The 13,183-nt window shown below is 42.5% G+C and overlaps 1 protein-coding gene across 1 annotated transcript in view; it reads left to right on the top strand.

Moving 5' to 3' along the window:
• The first annotated feature begins 1,293 nt into the window (after positions 1-1,293).
• The window catches only part of SLC15A2 (solute carrier family 15 member 2), a 40,136-nt gene continuing 28,246 nt past the window's right edge, over positions 1,294-13,183 (top strand). The window contains exons 1-5 of the mRNA XM_005415763.2: positions 1,294-1,447; positions 4,729-4,816; positions 5,436-5,577; positions 7,400-7,492; positions 8,579-8,678. Of these exons, the coding sequence (XP_005415820.1) occupies positions 1,316-1,447; positions 4,729-4,816; positions 5,436-5,577; positions 7,400-7,492; positions 8,579-8,678 (555 nt within the window). The 5' untranslated portion in view covers positions 1,294-1,315. The remainder of the gene's footprint in view (positions 1,448-4,728; positions 4,817-5,435; positions 5,578-7,399; positions 7,493-8,578; positions 8,679-13,183) is intronic.

Raw genomic sequence — 13,183 nt, 5'->3', positions numbered from 1 at the left:
CTGCTCAGTTAGTAGGAGTGAGACAGGATCTCTGGGGATTTTCAGAGGAAGCAATGCCAGAGCACGTGATGTATAGTAATTATACTTCTTCTGTGCAGTCCATCACATCTGATTCTCTTGTGTAAGTGTTCTCCATGTCTTGTTAACAATAACTGAAACCAGGTTAAGGATCTGTGGTGTGGCCAAAGGCCTCTTTCCTGGTTCATCACCTGCAAACCTGGTTCTTGTGATAACCAAACACTATCAGCAACCCAGTACTTTCACTAAGGACTAGTTTATGGAGACTCCTTGTACTGGCTGTGGATTCTGGGTGTGGTCTGTGCATTCCTGAAGAGAAGGGAGAAATATTTGGGAAAATTCTTTGAACATTTTTCTTTTAAAGAAGCCAAGTGTGAGAGGAAGAAGAAACTTCTGCACTGCGCTGAGGATACAGCAGAGCCACAAGCACTGAGGATAGTTTATGGGAAGGTTGTGAGTTTTGCTCTGCAATTGCAACTGGCACTGGAAGAATGCAGATGAAGAGCTCCACTATTGCCATGGGAAGGGCATGGAAGGATGAACAGCTGTGTACCTGCAGGGAGCTGCAGGGGGAATCCAGGGACTCCCAGCAGAGATGGGCTGCATTTGCCACATATGGAGCCCCAAACTGGTCTTCTGGAAAATAGAAAGTGAGAGAGAGGTGTTGGGGCTGCTTCTAGGTGCTGTGCCCACTTGATTAAACTGTCCCATGGGAAAAGGCAAGGTCATTCTAGGGAATTGCTGTGGGAATGAACCCTGGGTCACTTCACTCCTGCAGTAGCAAAGAAATGATTTAACACAGTGCAGGCATCTGTGACATCCAGTGTCCAAGGGTTTGGTGTGATGAACATTTTAGTAGTTATGTCTTGGAATGTGTGGCTTTCCAGTGAAGTGAGATCCCTGCAGAGTAAACCTGTCATTACCAAACTGGGAGGGAGATGCGCACTCTGCTCCTAAATCCACAGGCAGTAGGTGTATCTGGGACCTGGGATTTTTATTCAGCTCACATCTGTGCAGCATCCAGCACCGTGCTGGGCTGGTGCACGTAAAATAGCTGGGGGCATGCCAAACAACAGGGAAGTCTGTGGCACAAAGTGCTGACAGCCCCAACCTGTGACTAATTTAGGCTGTGTTCCCTGACTCCTCTTGAACTCTGGAGCTGTCTTTCCTGGTAGCATCTCCCTCCCCTTTCTACCCTGGCTGCACAAATGTGCTCAATTAGGGTTAACTCAAACTGAATCAAACTTCGTGCCTGAGGTTGGAAATCTTCCCAGTCAACTCACCACAGCCACATAGCATGGTGGGAGACAAGGCGAGAGGGGAGATGAATGCTTTTCAGAGAAACGAATCCAAGGAAACTTTGTTCACTTTTATTTCTGCAGGAGATGATCCCCCCAAAGGAGATTTCCCTCTTCAGAAAAAATCTCCGGTAAGTGTTACTGCTGGTTTCCTTTGCTTTGCTTTCTGCTCAGCTTGTTTTAAACATTGCAAGATCTCTCTGTTCTCTCCTCTGTTGTGCCCTGGCTACAGACAAACACCCTTTCTTGCAGAGGGTTGAAATAAGCCTTAACAACTCAAGGCAAAAATCCCTCCACTAACCTGATTAAGTTAAGAAAGTGCAGCTTAAAGGGAAAGCACAAACTGTCTGAATGTTTGGGGAAAAGAGTAAGGAGTTTTTATTGCCTTTTCCCTGAACACTACTTTCCTTGTGGGAAAGAACTTAGATCTCTGAAGTGGATGGGGCTATTGTGCAAAGGAGGGAGGGAGCTGAACTCTGTTTAGTTTGATGAAACCCACCAGGGAAGGGTACCCAGATGTTGAAAAGCAGAAGGAAGGACAGGGATTGAGGACAAGGCCACTGGTGAGTGTTACAGAGCCCAACTGTAGTGCCAGAGCCATGAGTTTACATTTTTGCCTCTGATTTAAAGCCTGTCAGATGAATGTGTTGCTGCCTTGCAGCTTTGATGTTTGTGCAGGTTTTCAGGCTAATTCTTGTTGAGTGCTTGACCTCTAAAAACTGTTCACTGCATAGGATTCAGGAAGAATTTGGCTTATGTTGTAGCTGCTTTGACTTGCAGGATAATATGTAATACTTGGTCTTAAAACTCACAGTCATGTCATTAGCAAACCAACTATTTAACTCAAGTTTAATTACTGTGCAGACATTAACTATTGGATATCCAGAGCTCCTGGGAAATATTAATCTTTATCATTTTTGCCATTAGTCAGCAAGGAGGAGAGCTGAAAACAAACGTCTCCTGTAGTGGGTACTTTAAATGAACTTTCTTTTTTCCAAAGACACGGTCTATCAGTTTCCACAGTATGTTTAAGAGATCCATAATCCCACAGATCCCAGGCTTGCTGTGGAAGCTAAGCACTGCAGACTATCTGTGTGTTCATGAATCCAGGCTTAACCTCTTTGCTTTTGCTGGGGCTGTTTGCTGAGCACAATCCTACTCCGTGAAAGCGAGCAAACTGCACCTGGCTCTCCATATGGATGAAAGCTTCCCACTTTTGGATGTCCAGGCAGGCCACAGGCAGGTCAGTGATACAGTGGAGACAATACATGAGGGTTTCTGCACGTGCTGATGCCATCTCATGACACACAAGCAAGATGGAAGTACCCCTGCTTGTAAGTTGTTGCTCTGTGTTTGTAAGCACTTACTCAGGGTGGTGGCTCAGGCATTTAGGAAAGTTTAGCTGGGAAGTCACTGCCCCCTGCTCTCCTTTCCCTCCTTGCCCCTGCTCATCTGTAGGAGGTACCCATTCCAGAGCAGGAGTGGCTGAAATGAGTCACTGCACCTTAAATCGGTGCAAATAAATCCCCTGGAACTTGTGCACTGGGTGTGGAGGGGTGAGTTCAGGCGGCAGTGCTCCTGCCACCTGTCCACCTGGTTTGGACAGTCACTCTCTGTACTTCCACCAAATGTTACTTAATGCCATGAGTATGTATAGTAAGATCTGGGAAGGAGAGGAAGAAAAATATCCCTGTTGTACAATTTTACTTCCAATTTCATAAAATGCCTCCCAGCACAATCATGAAACATAATCTGCCTCTTATGGATGTTCTTCTATTATGAAAAGCTTGTTGGAGAAAAATATTCTCTGTGTGCATATGGCTGTGTGCTTGTGCATTTACAGCTTATATATGCCACCATTTTTAGGCTAGTCTAAAAGCAACAGGCCCTAGTGCAGTTTCCAAGGGAGCCCACTCTTTCTTAAAGGCATATTGCTGAGCACAATTGTTTCAGAGTAAATCATAAATTAAATTGATAATTATGTATTTACTCTAGTAAAGTAAGAAGGGTTTCTTGCAAAAAGGCAGCCCATATTTGGTGAGAAAAATATATACGTATATATTACATATAAAAATGGACAAAATCATTTGTCTTTAGAGGATTAAGTAATGGAAAGTAGGGGGCAGGTGGGAGTTGTGGAGTTTTGATTTTGTGTCTGTTTTGTTGCTCTTTCATAAAGTTGAGGAAGGCAGCGTTATTAAACTGTACTCTTCTAAACTTGATGCCATTGCTTTGGGAATCCAAATAAGCTTAGGTCTCTTGGTAGTAAAATAAACCTGAATAAACATATCTATTTTGGTATTTTATTTGCATTTGGGACTCTGGGAAGAAATACAGGAATTCATTATTTCTGACATGAGGCACAGAAATGCATGTGAAGAGTTCATCTCACTTCACTGGCCCATACCATGGGTGTTTAAATCTATAAGTATAGTTGCATCTGTTAATATCACACTCCCCCCAGATTCCTCACCAATTCATGGCCAGCCCCTCTCCTGCTAATTGGCAGAAGCTGGGCAGTGCTGTGCAAACCTGCTTTCCTGTTGTGAGGCAGTGGAGCCACTAAGCAGCTGGAATCTGAAAGCTGCTTAGCTCACACCACGGTGGGGTAGCAAGAGGGACAGAGGCCCACACAGGGTCATGCCAAGTCTCATCTGTTTAATGCTTTGTATTTCGCTTGGGAAGTGCTGATGTTAGCTGCAGTAAAGTCAGGCTCAGAGAAAGGGTGTCTACATTTAGACAGGTTTGACAGTCCAATCACTGGCTTTTTTAAAGCTCTGATTAATAAATTGAATTATCCAGAGCTGTGCCAGCAGTCTTGGAATATGAAATGGATGCCATGTCTCAGGGAGAGTCAGAGAGCTGATGCTCTGCTTCAGAGAGTGGTGGCACAGCTCAGCACAAGTGAGGAGCAGAGATTGAGAGAGGTAGCAGCTTTACACATAGAAGCAAACAGTAGATCCCTGAGGTCTCCCAGTTTCTGAGGCAAGGTCTGATCTGATACTAGAAGAGGGAGCAGTTTTGGGGCAGGGTGGTAGCTGTATATGGAGTGCAGAAGAAAAGGCATTGAAAGGTGGTTTTTTTGGTATCACTGACATTTTAGCATTGCAGTTGAGAGTTGGTAGCACCCTTCCAGTGGAGTTCCTGGAGCTCCAAGCATAGTGGGCTGCTGAATCCCCATGGCAGTCCTTACTGGGCTCATATCAGCCTGGCTGATTCACTGGGGAACCTTAATCAAAGCAAGAGTACTGTGAGGTCCACTGTCTCCTTTGAGTCCAGCTCACAGGCCAGTCAAGCAGCTGTGGGCACTTGGTTTTTGGACTGGACTCCTCTCCACCACCCTAACACTGTGGGAATATGTTGCTGGGGTGAAGGCTTTGACAGTTGATATGTTCTTGTTTGTCTCCCACAGAAACTCTGTGGCTCCAACTACCCCCTGAGCATTGCCTTCATTGTGGTGAACGAGTTCTGCGAGCGCTTCTCCTACTATGGCATGAGAGGTATGTGGCCTGTGACTTTCCTCTCCTGAGGTCTTTACAGAAACTGCACTGGTGTTTCTGAGCTGTGCTGGGTGTAGTATCAGCTGTCTTTCAAAGTTAATTGATATTTTGGAATGCACATCTGAACAGTGTATCCTAACATTGTTGCTGTATCTAAGAAGAGAAGAAGTTGGGACGAAAGGGCTCCAAATGTACATTGCAGACTAAATTATTGTACAATCCTCTATATCAAACATGGTTTTCTACTGTGTGATGTCTTTCATAGTTGATGTGCAATCAGTGTGTTTGGGAATTGAATCTTACAGGCGCCTAATCTGTAAATAGAAAAAGTGCATAAACAGAACCACAGGTTAGGGTAAGATAAGCTAGAAAATATGTTTTTCAGCTAAACATAACTGTTTATGACCAAAGGATGTCAGATACTCATATATCTCATTTTAGCTTCTCCTGTGTCAGAGATTATGAGGAACAGGTCTGGAAGCACAAATCTTTCCACAGCACTGCTCAGTTGCTAGACAAACTAGACAAATCAGTAGTTTTCTTGCCACCATGATCCTGCTTACCTGCAGATATACACATTAATTATCTGATATGATTTTTTTTGTTTGTTTCCTTTTAGCTGTCCTGACACTTTATTTCTTAAGCTTCTTCCACTGGGATGAGAATCTCTCCACTGCTGTGTACCATGCCTTCTCTGCGTTGTGTTATTTCACACCTGTCATCGGAGCCATCATGGCAGACTCTTGGCTGGGCAAATACAAGTAAGTGAAGACCTCTCTCTAATTCAGCCAGCATGCAAGGACAGTGCTGTGTGTGCTCCCAGTTTTGAGCTGCCTCAGAGTGCAGCAGAGACACACTTGTGAAGGTCAGCTCCTCTCTTTTAACAGAGTTGATCTGTTTGCTTATGCTGTTCTGTGCTTGTCTAACACCCAAAGGCCAATAGGCAACAAAGTTGGGACAAATTAAATGTTACAATAACCATTTTCCTCCACTGTCATTCCATACCTGACTTCTGGAAGGGTGTAGGGCAATTAATCTTCAGTTTGCCAAGGTCTGCTTCTAAGAAGGATTCAAAGATAGTGAGGAAGCAGTGTCATCATGTAGATCTCAGATTCAGATGAAATATCATTAACTGTAATGTACTTACTTACACTTCTCATAGCATAGGTAATGTATCTGCACATCTACTTTCATGCCTGAGAAACCTGTGTTCTCTCAAATCATCTCCATCAGCACATAACCAGGTAGACTCTTCCTGAGTAAGAGTCTTTAGGCAGTCTTCCCTTCTGATGATAATCTGTGGAGCAGACATCTGCCCCAGAGTGGTGATGAGCAGCTGGATATAGGACTTTCTTTGCTTGGCACTTGTTTTTCATTGTCTGAGAAGTCTTGGCTGTCAGGGTGATGAAGTGCAGCTGAACTTTTCTCTCTAAGCCTATCTGGCAGAAGTGTCTCTATAGGAAATAAACAGCTGCCATATGCCTATCCAGAAGAAAGTTCTTAAGGAGCTGTCAGTGTCTTTTTTTCTCTGTGCTCAGTTTTAGTAATTTTCTTGTCCATTTGAATGAAAAAAAAAACCAAACAAAAACAGTGGGACTCTATTAAATTTATTATTTAAGGTCATATAGCAATGTTCATTAGTTTTGAGGATGTTTATCTTGCAGCATGATTTTGTGAGAAGGTAAATCCTTACACAGATGCTCATGTGTTAGTCAAGAGACTTTCCGTGGAGTAATCCCTATAATTTAATGGGAAGTGGCTTTTGCTGTAGTAGCTGGACCTTGGCCAATATAACAGATTAGAGGGGCTTTTAGGAATGATCTGATGTGGTGCTAAATTAGCTGTTGCCACCAGGGTTTGAATGCATCAGGGACCTCTTCCATGCGCAGAGCTCACAGGACTTCTTCTAGTGTTTCTGTTCTTACAAGTCCTTTGATTCACCTCTGTATGTGTCTGTCTTCAGCACAAGAATACATAGATTTCTCCTAATCTAGAGGGTGGTGAAGGAATAGAATACACTCAAGAGTCTGATCATCCTGCTCATATTTCTTCTTCTCCCTCACCAACACATGGGAGGCAGATAGATGAGCTCAGTCTTTCAGAGATACTTGGGACCCAAAACAGACTTACAATGAGGAAACCACACTCCTAATTCAGGTTTGTTGGTTTGGTTGAATGTGGGCAACAATGTCTAGATATCCCTTCCAGTCAAGGGATTCACTTATGTACATCCTACAAAATGCCAGTTATTAGTAATCTGGAAACTGAGTTGGGCCTGAACAGTGCTCTTCTCTTTGCAGTCTTCCATGCGTGACAAGACTGGAACACTTTTCATGTGTTCTGCTCAGTAATGTCTACAAATAAAGCATGGGCTATCCCTCCTTAATCTGATCCCATTTGCATATCTATTCCTTCAGTGTTGACACAAAGGAATTACAGCTGCCCACTGTACCACTGGTAGAACAAACCAGTTCTTGTGTGCCAGCCAAGTAGAGCTGCCATATCAGGCCCCATGGGTGCACTCTGTTTTCAGCTTGTACATCACCCAGCACCTCCAGTCACTGCTGTTTGCTTTCCTCACAGGACGATCATCTACCTCTCCATTGTGTATGTTGTTGGCCATCTGATAAAGTCAGTCGGTGCCATTCCATCCCTGGGCAACCAGGCAGTTCATGTGTAAGTAGCCCTTGAAGCCACAGTGCTGTAGCAGGTTGTGATGGTAGTTTACCCAAGTCTGTAATTTATCTCCATCAGGCCAGCATTCTGGGGGCTGTGCATGGATTATTTTCATCAGGGAAGGGTTAGGAATGTCTGAGTAAGAGCAGAAGGGTGGATCTAGTGTGTGAACATGCCAGATGGAGTTGGAAGTCACCACACAGACTCTAAATCCCTTTGGCACAGGCATTGGGATAACCCCTCTCTGCTTTACCATGCTACTGGTTTGGTCTGCTGTATCCAACTGCCTGCACCAGGCTCCTTCCTGGAGCCTGCTCATTTCATCAGCACAGCTGCCCAGCTCAGCAAGGTTCCCCCATGTGCATGGGAACACAAAACTGAAATACATTTTCTGACATCAGGGGAAGGGTCTGTCTCTTCCACAGGATACAACCCTCCAGATTCTGAACTGATAGGTTTGTCAGAGTAGTGTCTCTGAAACCACCAAGCTGGTTTTGTCTGTGTAGCCATGGCTCAAAAAACATGCACATGCAGGCAGGAGCACATGTTGTTTTCAGAACAGTTTTCTTTTGTCCAAGACCTGGTCAGTCCTGATACTCTTGTTCCCCAGAGACATAATCTGTCAGGCCAACAATGGTGTTTTGAAAACCACTGGGAAGTAGAAAGCACACAAGAATGAGCCTAATTCAGTTTGTCTGCTCTTACCCAGGCTACAAGGTTGCAAAAAGTACTCCCCTTTTTCTTTTTTTTTCTTTTTCTCAATTGATCTCTGATGCCTTTTGTTGTCATATAAGTAAAAATAATTCCACAGATCTTTGATCTCCTATATGTCCATTGGACCTCAGAACAACAAGAAACTGACAAAACCAGTTTGGTTAATTGACTGGTATGGAATGCAGAAATTAGAATAATTAATTTCTTTTTCAAATTATTAGGATACTTAATTTGTTTGTTTATTTAGCTCATCATCATTACCCATGTGCAAAAGACAACATTATCAGAGGAATCATGGTTGGGTGGCACTAAAATGCTCTCATAAGCTCTGGAAAGGTTTTGCAATGGTGATATTTTTGTTCTTGCATGAAGGGTCCTGTCTATGGTTGGTCTGTTTTTGATCGCCCTTGGAACGGGAGGTATCAAGCCCTGTGTCTCTGCATTTGGTGGGGACCAGTTTGAAGAGGAACATGTAAGACTTCTTTTCTTTCCTAAAATCTGCAGTGTTTGCTTACTTTGTGAGGATGTTTGTGTGATCAAAATCCTGTTGTGCTAGAATAAGGCCAATTTGCTGGAAAAGACATAGTAAGGCATGAGGTAGGATGGTTTGCATAGGTCTTGGGAGAATCTAGATGCTTCAGGAAGGCAAAATGACAGCAGAACAGGATTGATACCGAAAAGGATAGGTCATAATTGCATCAAAACATCTAAATGTTAATTGGACATCAGAGTAGTTGAAAAATCCTGTCTTGCATATCACAGAACTGTATATATCACAGCTTAACAAGGATGATTATAATGCACTGCAGTGGAATATGGCAAATGAAAGAAAAGACTATCACCAGCCTATGCTTCTGTGGGACTTTTTCCTCAAATCAGTCATAGTCTGTGTCTGAGATGTTGTTCAGAAAGAACTATAGGAAATTCTAGTCCTTTGCAAGTAATGCCAGAATGTCTTCTGGATATTCCAGAATGGAAAGTTCTGAAGAGTTGAGAAAATGTTTCTGTTTAGTTGTGTTTGTGCTGTGTATCCTCAGAATTGTAGTCCAGGTGCTTTTTGTCCTCATTCTCTGTCATGAGTACTTAGCCCCTCATCTGCACTAATCTCAAACTCCCATTATTCAGAACAGGGGCTAAACCAGGGATAAGGTAGTGCTTAAGGAAGCAAAGCAGGTCAGGAAGTGCTAATCCTCAGGCAAAATGCTAAATTTTTCAATTGACTCGAAGTTAAATAGATTTATGTTGACCTAACACACAAATAAAAATTTATATTTTCTCAATGACAAGTATTCAAATCACCAAGTTGTGTGCAGGGCATAAGTCCTCAAATATGTAGAAGGCCACTGCTACAAAAAATAAAATAAGACTGACAGTGTGAAATTTTTTTCCAGCAGTAGATCTAGAGAAACACTGGAAAATACTAGGGCCTTTGTGAGATGGAAATTCCCATCAATGGAGGCATTAAAGAAGGACATTAGACTAATAGTGTGTCAGGAAAAGCTGGTAAATTTAGATAAGAGTTGGCCCCTTGGACAAGGAGTAGGGCAGTTTTCTCCTTGTCTTTTGCAATACCCCAGTATGAAGTCAACATGTAATGAAATAATATAGACTAAATTTAAAAGTGTGGGAAGAGTTGTGCTTTGTTTTGCACATGAACTGAGTGATGCTGAAGTGATGAAGTTTATGATTACTAAGAAGTAACAAAACTGGGAACATGGGGTGTTCTGTGATCGCTTGTCCAAAGCAGATCCTCCTGCAGGCATGTCTGCATGCTGTCATGTGCTTTAGGGGATGTGGCAGAAAGGGGATCAGCAATGCTCTGCTGGTCACCAGCCTCCCCAGCTGGCACAACTCTGACCAAAAGCAGGCAGCACAGCACACGTGCTCTAGGATAGCTGCATGCATCCCAGTGCATGGACATCCTGGCTTGCTGCACCAATAGCTGTCCCAAAAGAATTCTATGAGGTCCAACAGCAGCATTTACACAAGTGCTACTTTTATGATTATTAATGATTAATAGTGTTTATCCAGCATCTTTCAATTACCACCTAATTACAGTATGATAATATGTAACACTTATCTTCAGAGCGTTTTGTAGTCTTCAGCTAATGAATCTCAGCACCCCTCTCAGGCACATACATATTATTATTATTCCAACTTTACAACTACAGCTGCATTACAGAGAGAAAACCTGAACTGCCTGTGGTTGTGTGGGCCTCTACCCATTCTCCAGCATTCAGACTACATCTCTCCAACAAATGTATCAAATACAAAGGCTCAAACATTCACCTGTGTGCTACCTTCAAGAAAAACTAATTTAGAGAGAGAAAACTGTAAAAAGCATTCTGATAAGAACAATGTGTTCTGCTCTATTCGTTCTTTTTCAAACGTTCTTTTCAAAATAGAAAGTTTTCTATTTTACCATTTTGAAATGACTTGGCCTTTCAGAAGAAACAAATGTCTTTTGCTATATGATAGGAAGTTTAAGTCATCAGAATTGGAATGAGAAGTTTTGATTTTGTAAGGAATGAAAGGTTTGAGGCCAAACAGAATGTTTCTTTCCTCTGGAGTGGTGTTTGAGGGGTCTTATGTTTTATTTTCTTCCACTCCAGGTAGGCTGAAATAAGTTTTAAAAATTCACTATGAAATGAAGCATTCCCCCTTAATTTTCAGGATGCCAATAAACTTCATTTGAGTCCTTAAGTGCACGGGCTTATTTGTTTTGTCTGAAAACTTGGAATGAGGTAGTTCTGTGTATAAATAACTAAATTACTCCTTCTATTCCTAGAGACAAGTTTATGTTTTGAGGTAAATGCACAACATCAATCTGATTCTCTCTAAAGTACTTTGGGAGCATAATAGTCTTGGATCTGCCACTTTGAGAATGGCACTACTACAGACAGTGATGGGGACTAATTTGGTGGGAGGTCAGATAGGGAAAACAGATTCATCTGCAGGAGATTTCCAAGTGCCTTTGTCTATGGGATTAGAAGTCCAAGTTAAAAATGCCTGAACAAAATTATATTTACAATATGTTATATGAATGTGAAACTGCTGCACATATTAATTAGGGACCAAAGCTGCTTTCAAACAGTGCAGTATGGTGTTTAAGGTGCTAAATAGCTTTCCTTTGTTTCTTTATTTTCTGGTTGCCAAGGAGATCAGGATTATCATGTACAGTACCTTTTCTCAAATTAGCTAATCCAAATCATGTTGTTAATGTGTGTCTGCTCTAAAGATTAAGACAATAGGGACGAAATTCTTTATTCCAATCAATATAATTTGCAAGCTGCTGGGTCATTATTTTTGTAGTTATTTCAGTTTTTCTCTGACCATTTTTCTTTCCATCACTAAAATCTGAAAATGTGTGAAATAAGTTGCTCCAAATTCTTTATGCATCACTATCTCTTACTACCACATTCTTTTTGGTAATTGTTGCTCTAGACTTTATCATGTCAAGAGCTGCATGCTTGAGTTTGTCACAGCTCTCAGAAATTCTGATTTGCTCAGATATCAAGGGTTAGAGACATGCCATGACAATTTGCCTAGAAGAGGGCAGGACTCTGAGGGTTCTTCTGCACCACCCTTGACAAGTCGTGTGAAGGCTATCCAGGAATGGGGAAGATTGCTGAGGCTGCTCATCTCTAGTTTTCTCTATGATGACAAATAACTAGTCATAAAGGTAGAATGAAAAAGAAAATATAATTTTAGTAGTTTAGCAGTAGAAAGTTCTGGATTATCAAAACCACCATCAAGGAAAGGAATATAACAGATAGTAAGACCCGCTGCTGTTTCTATTAGCCATGAGAACATGCCATTGAGATTATTTTTATAAGGCTTTCAAATCCTTTAGTCTAGGATAAATAAGAGGAATGTATGGGTCAGCCTTGAAAGCTCTAGGAAATAAAACTGTGTAAAAGCCAAAAGCTCAGTTGATGGGGTCTTCCTAACTGTGGTGAGTCATGGCAGAAAGCCCTTAATCCAAGTAAGGAGACCCCCCAGACTCCTTGGTGGGTGGCAGTGGGAGGTGATGGGGCTCTCAGCCTGACCTTCTCAGCACCCACTTTACAAGGGGGCATAAAGAGGAGCCCTCTCACAGTCTCCCACCTCCCTTTCTTCCCTGCAGTAATCCTCTGTGATAAGAGCCTTCTTGCCATACGAAGTAGCAATATTTCCTGTTGGCTGCACCATCAGTTACAGGAAGTTTTGTTACATTTTTGGAGCTCAGGATTCATTACTTTACAGCTGTCCTCTTTTAGCTGCCTGCAATTCTTCACGCTTTCTCCAGTTTTCTAGCCGTGTGAATATTGTTGTCTCAGGGCGCAGACGGAAGCAGGACACATTAGAAGGAAAGGAGACAGAACAACAGTCCCTGAGGAGTTTTCTATCCCTCAGCTAAGTTAAAGCTTTGCATTCAAATGATGCTCAGGTCACAGAGATGAGGCTCAAGGTACCCTGGGAGCTCTCTCTCGGGCGCCATGCCATGTCTGATGCAATTTTCCCCTCTACCTTTTTCAGCTCAGGTGTCCCAGAGCTGCTGATACACATGAGCACGGGGTGGGTCAGGTAGCCTGCTTTTGTTTCCCCTCCCTGCTGGCCTGCCCAGGCACAGGGAGGAGGTTAACACTGTATACAGCACACGTGTGGCTGTGCATGAATGTCCCTCCCACAAGCAAGGAGAGACTGCACACATACATTACTCCTGCACAAAGGACTAAACTCTGCATCAAATTCTTGATTCCTTCCAAATTATGAATTATGCAGGAAGAAAGAAGATCAGCATGAATTCTTTGACTCTATAAACTATAATATGTTACAGCTTAGGTTAAATTCAGAACTCTTTGTCTTAGAGTTCATCCCTCTGTCAGGCTCTTGAATTTGCTCCCCTAGATTTAATTTACCCTATTAGTTTGAGGTTCATTGGCCTCACCTTGATGGTCTCCTCTTTGATGGATACTTCTCAATTGCTGGCACTCT

The sequence above is a fragment of the Geospiza fortis genome, unplaced genomic scaffold, assembly GCF_000277835.1.
Source record: "Geospiza fortis unplaced genomic scaffold, GeoFor_1.0 scaffold112, whole genome shotgun sequence".
NCBI classification, from domain to species: domain Eukaryota; kingdom Metazoa; phylum Chordata; class Aves; order Passeriformes; family Thraupidae; genus Geospiza; species Geospiza fortis.
The sequence above is the reverse complement of the archived record's forward strand: the minus strand, read 5'-3'. Positions and strand labels throughout refer to the sequence as shown.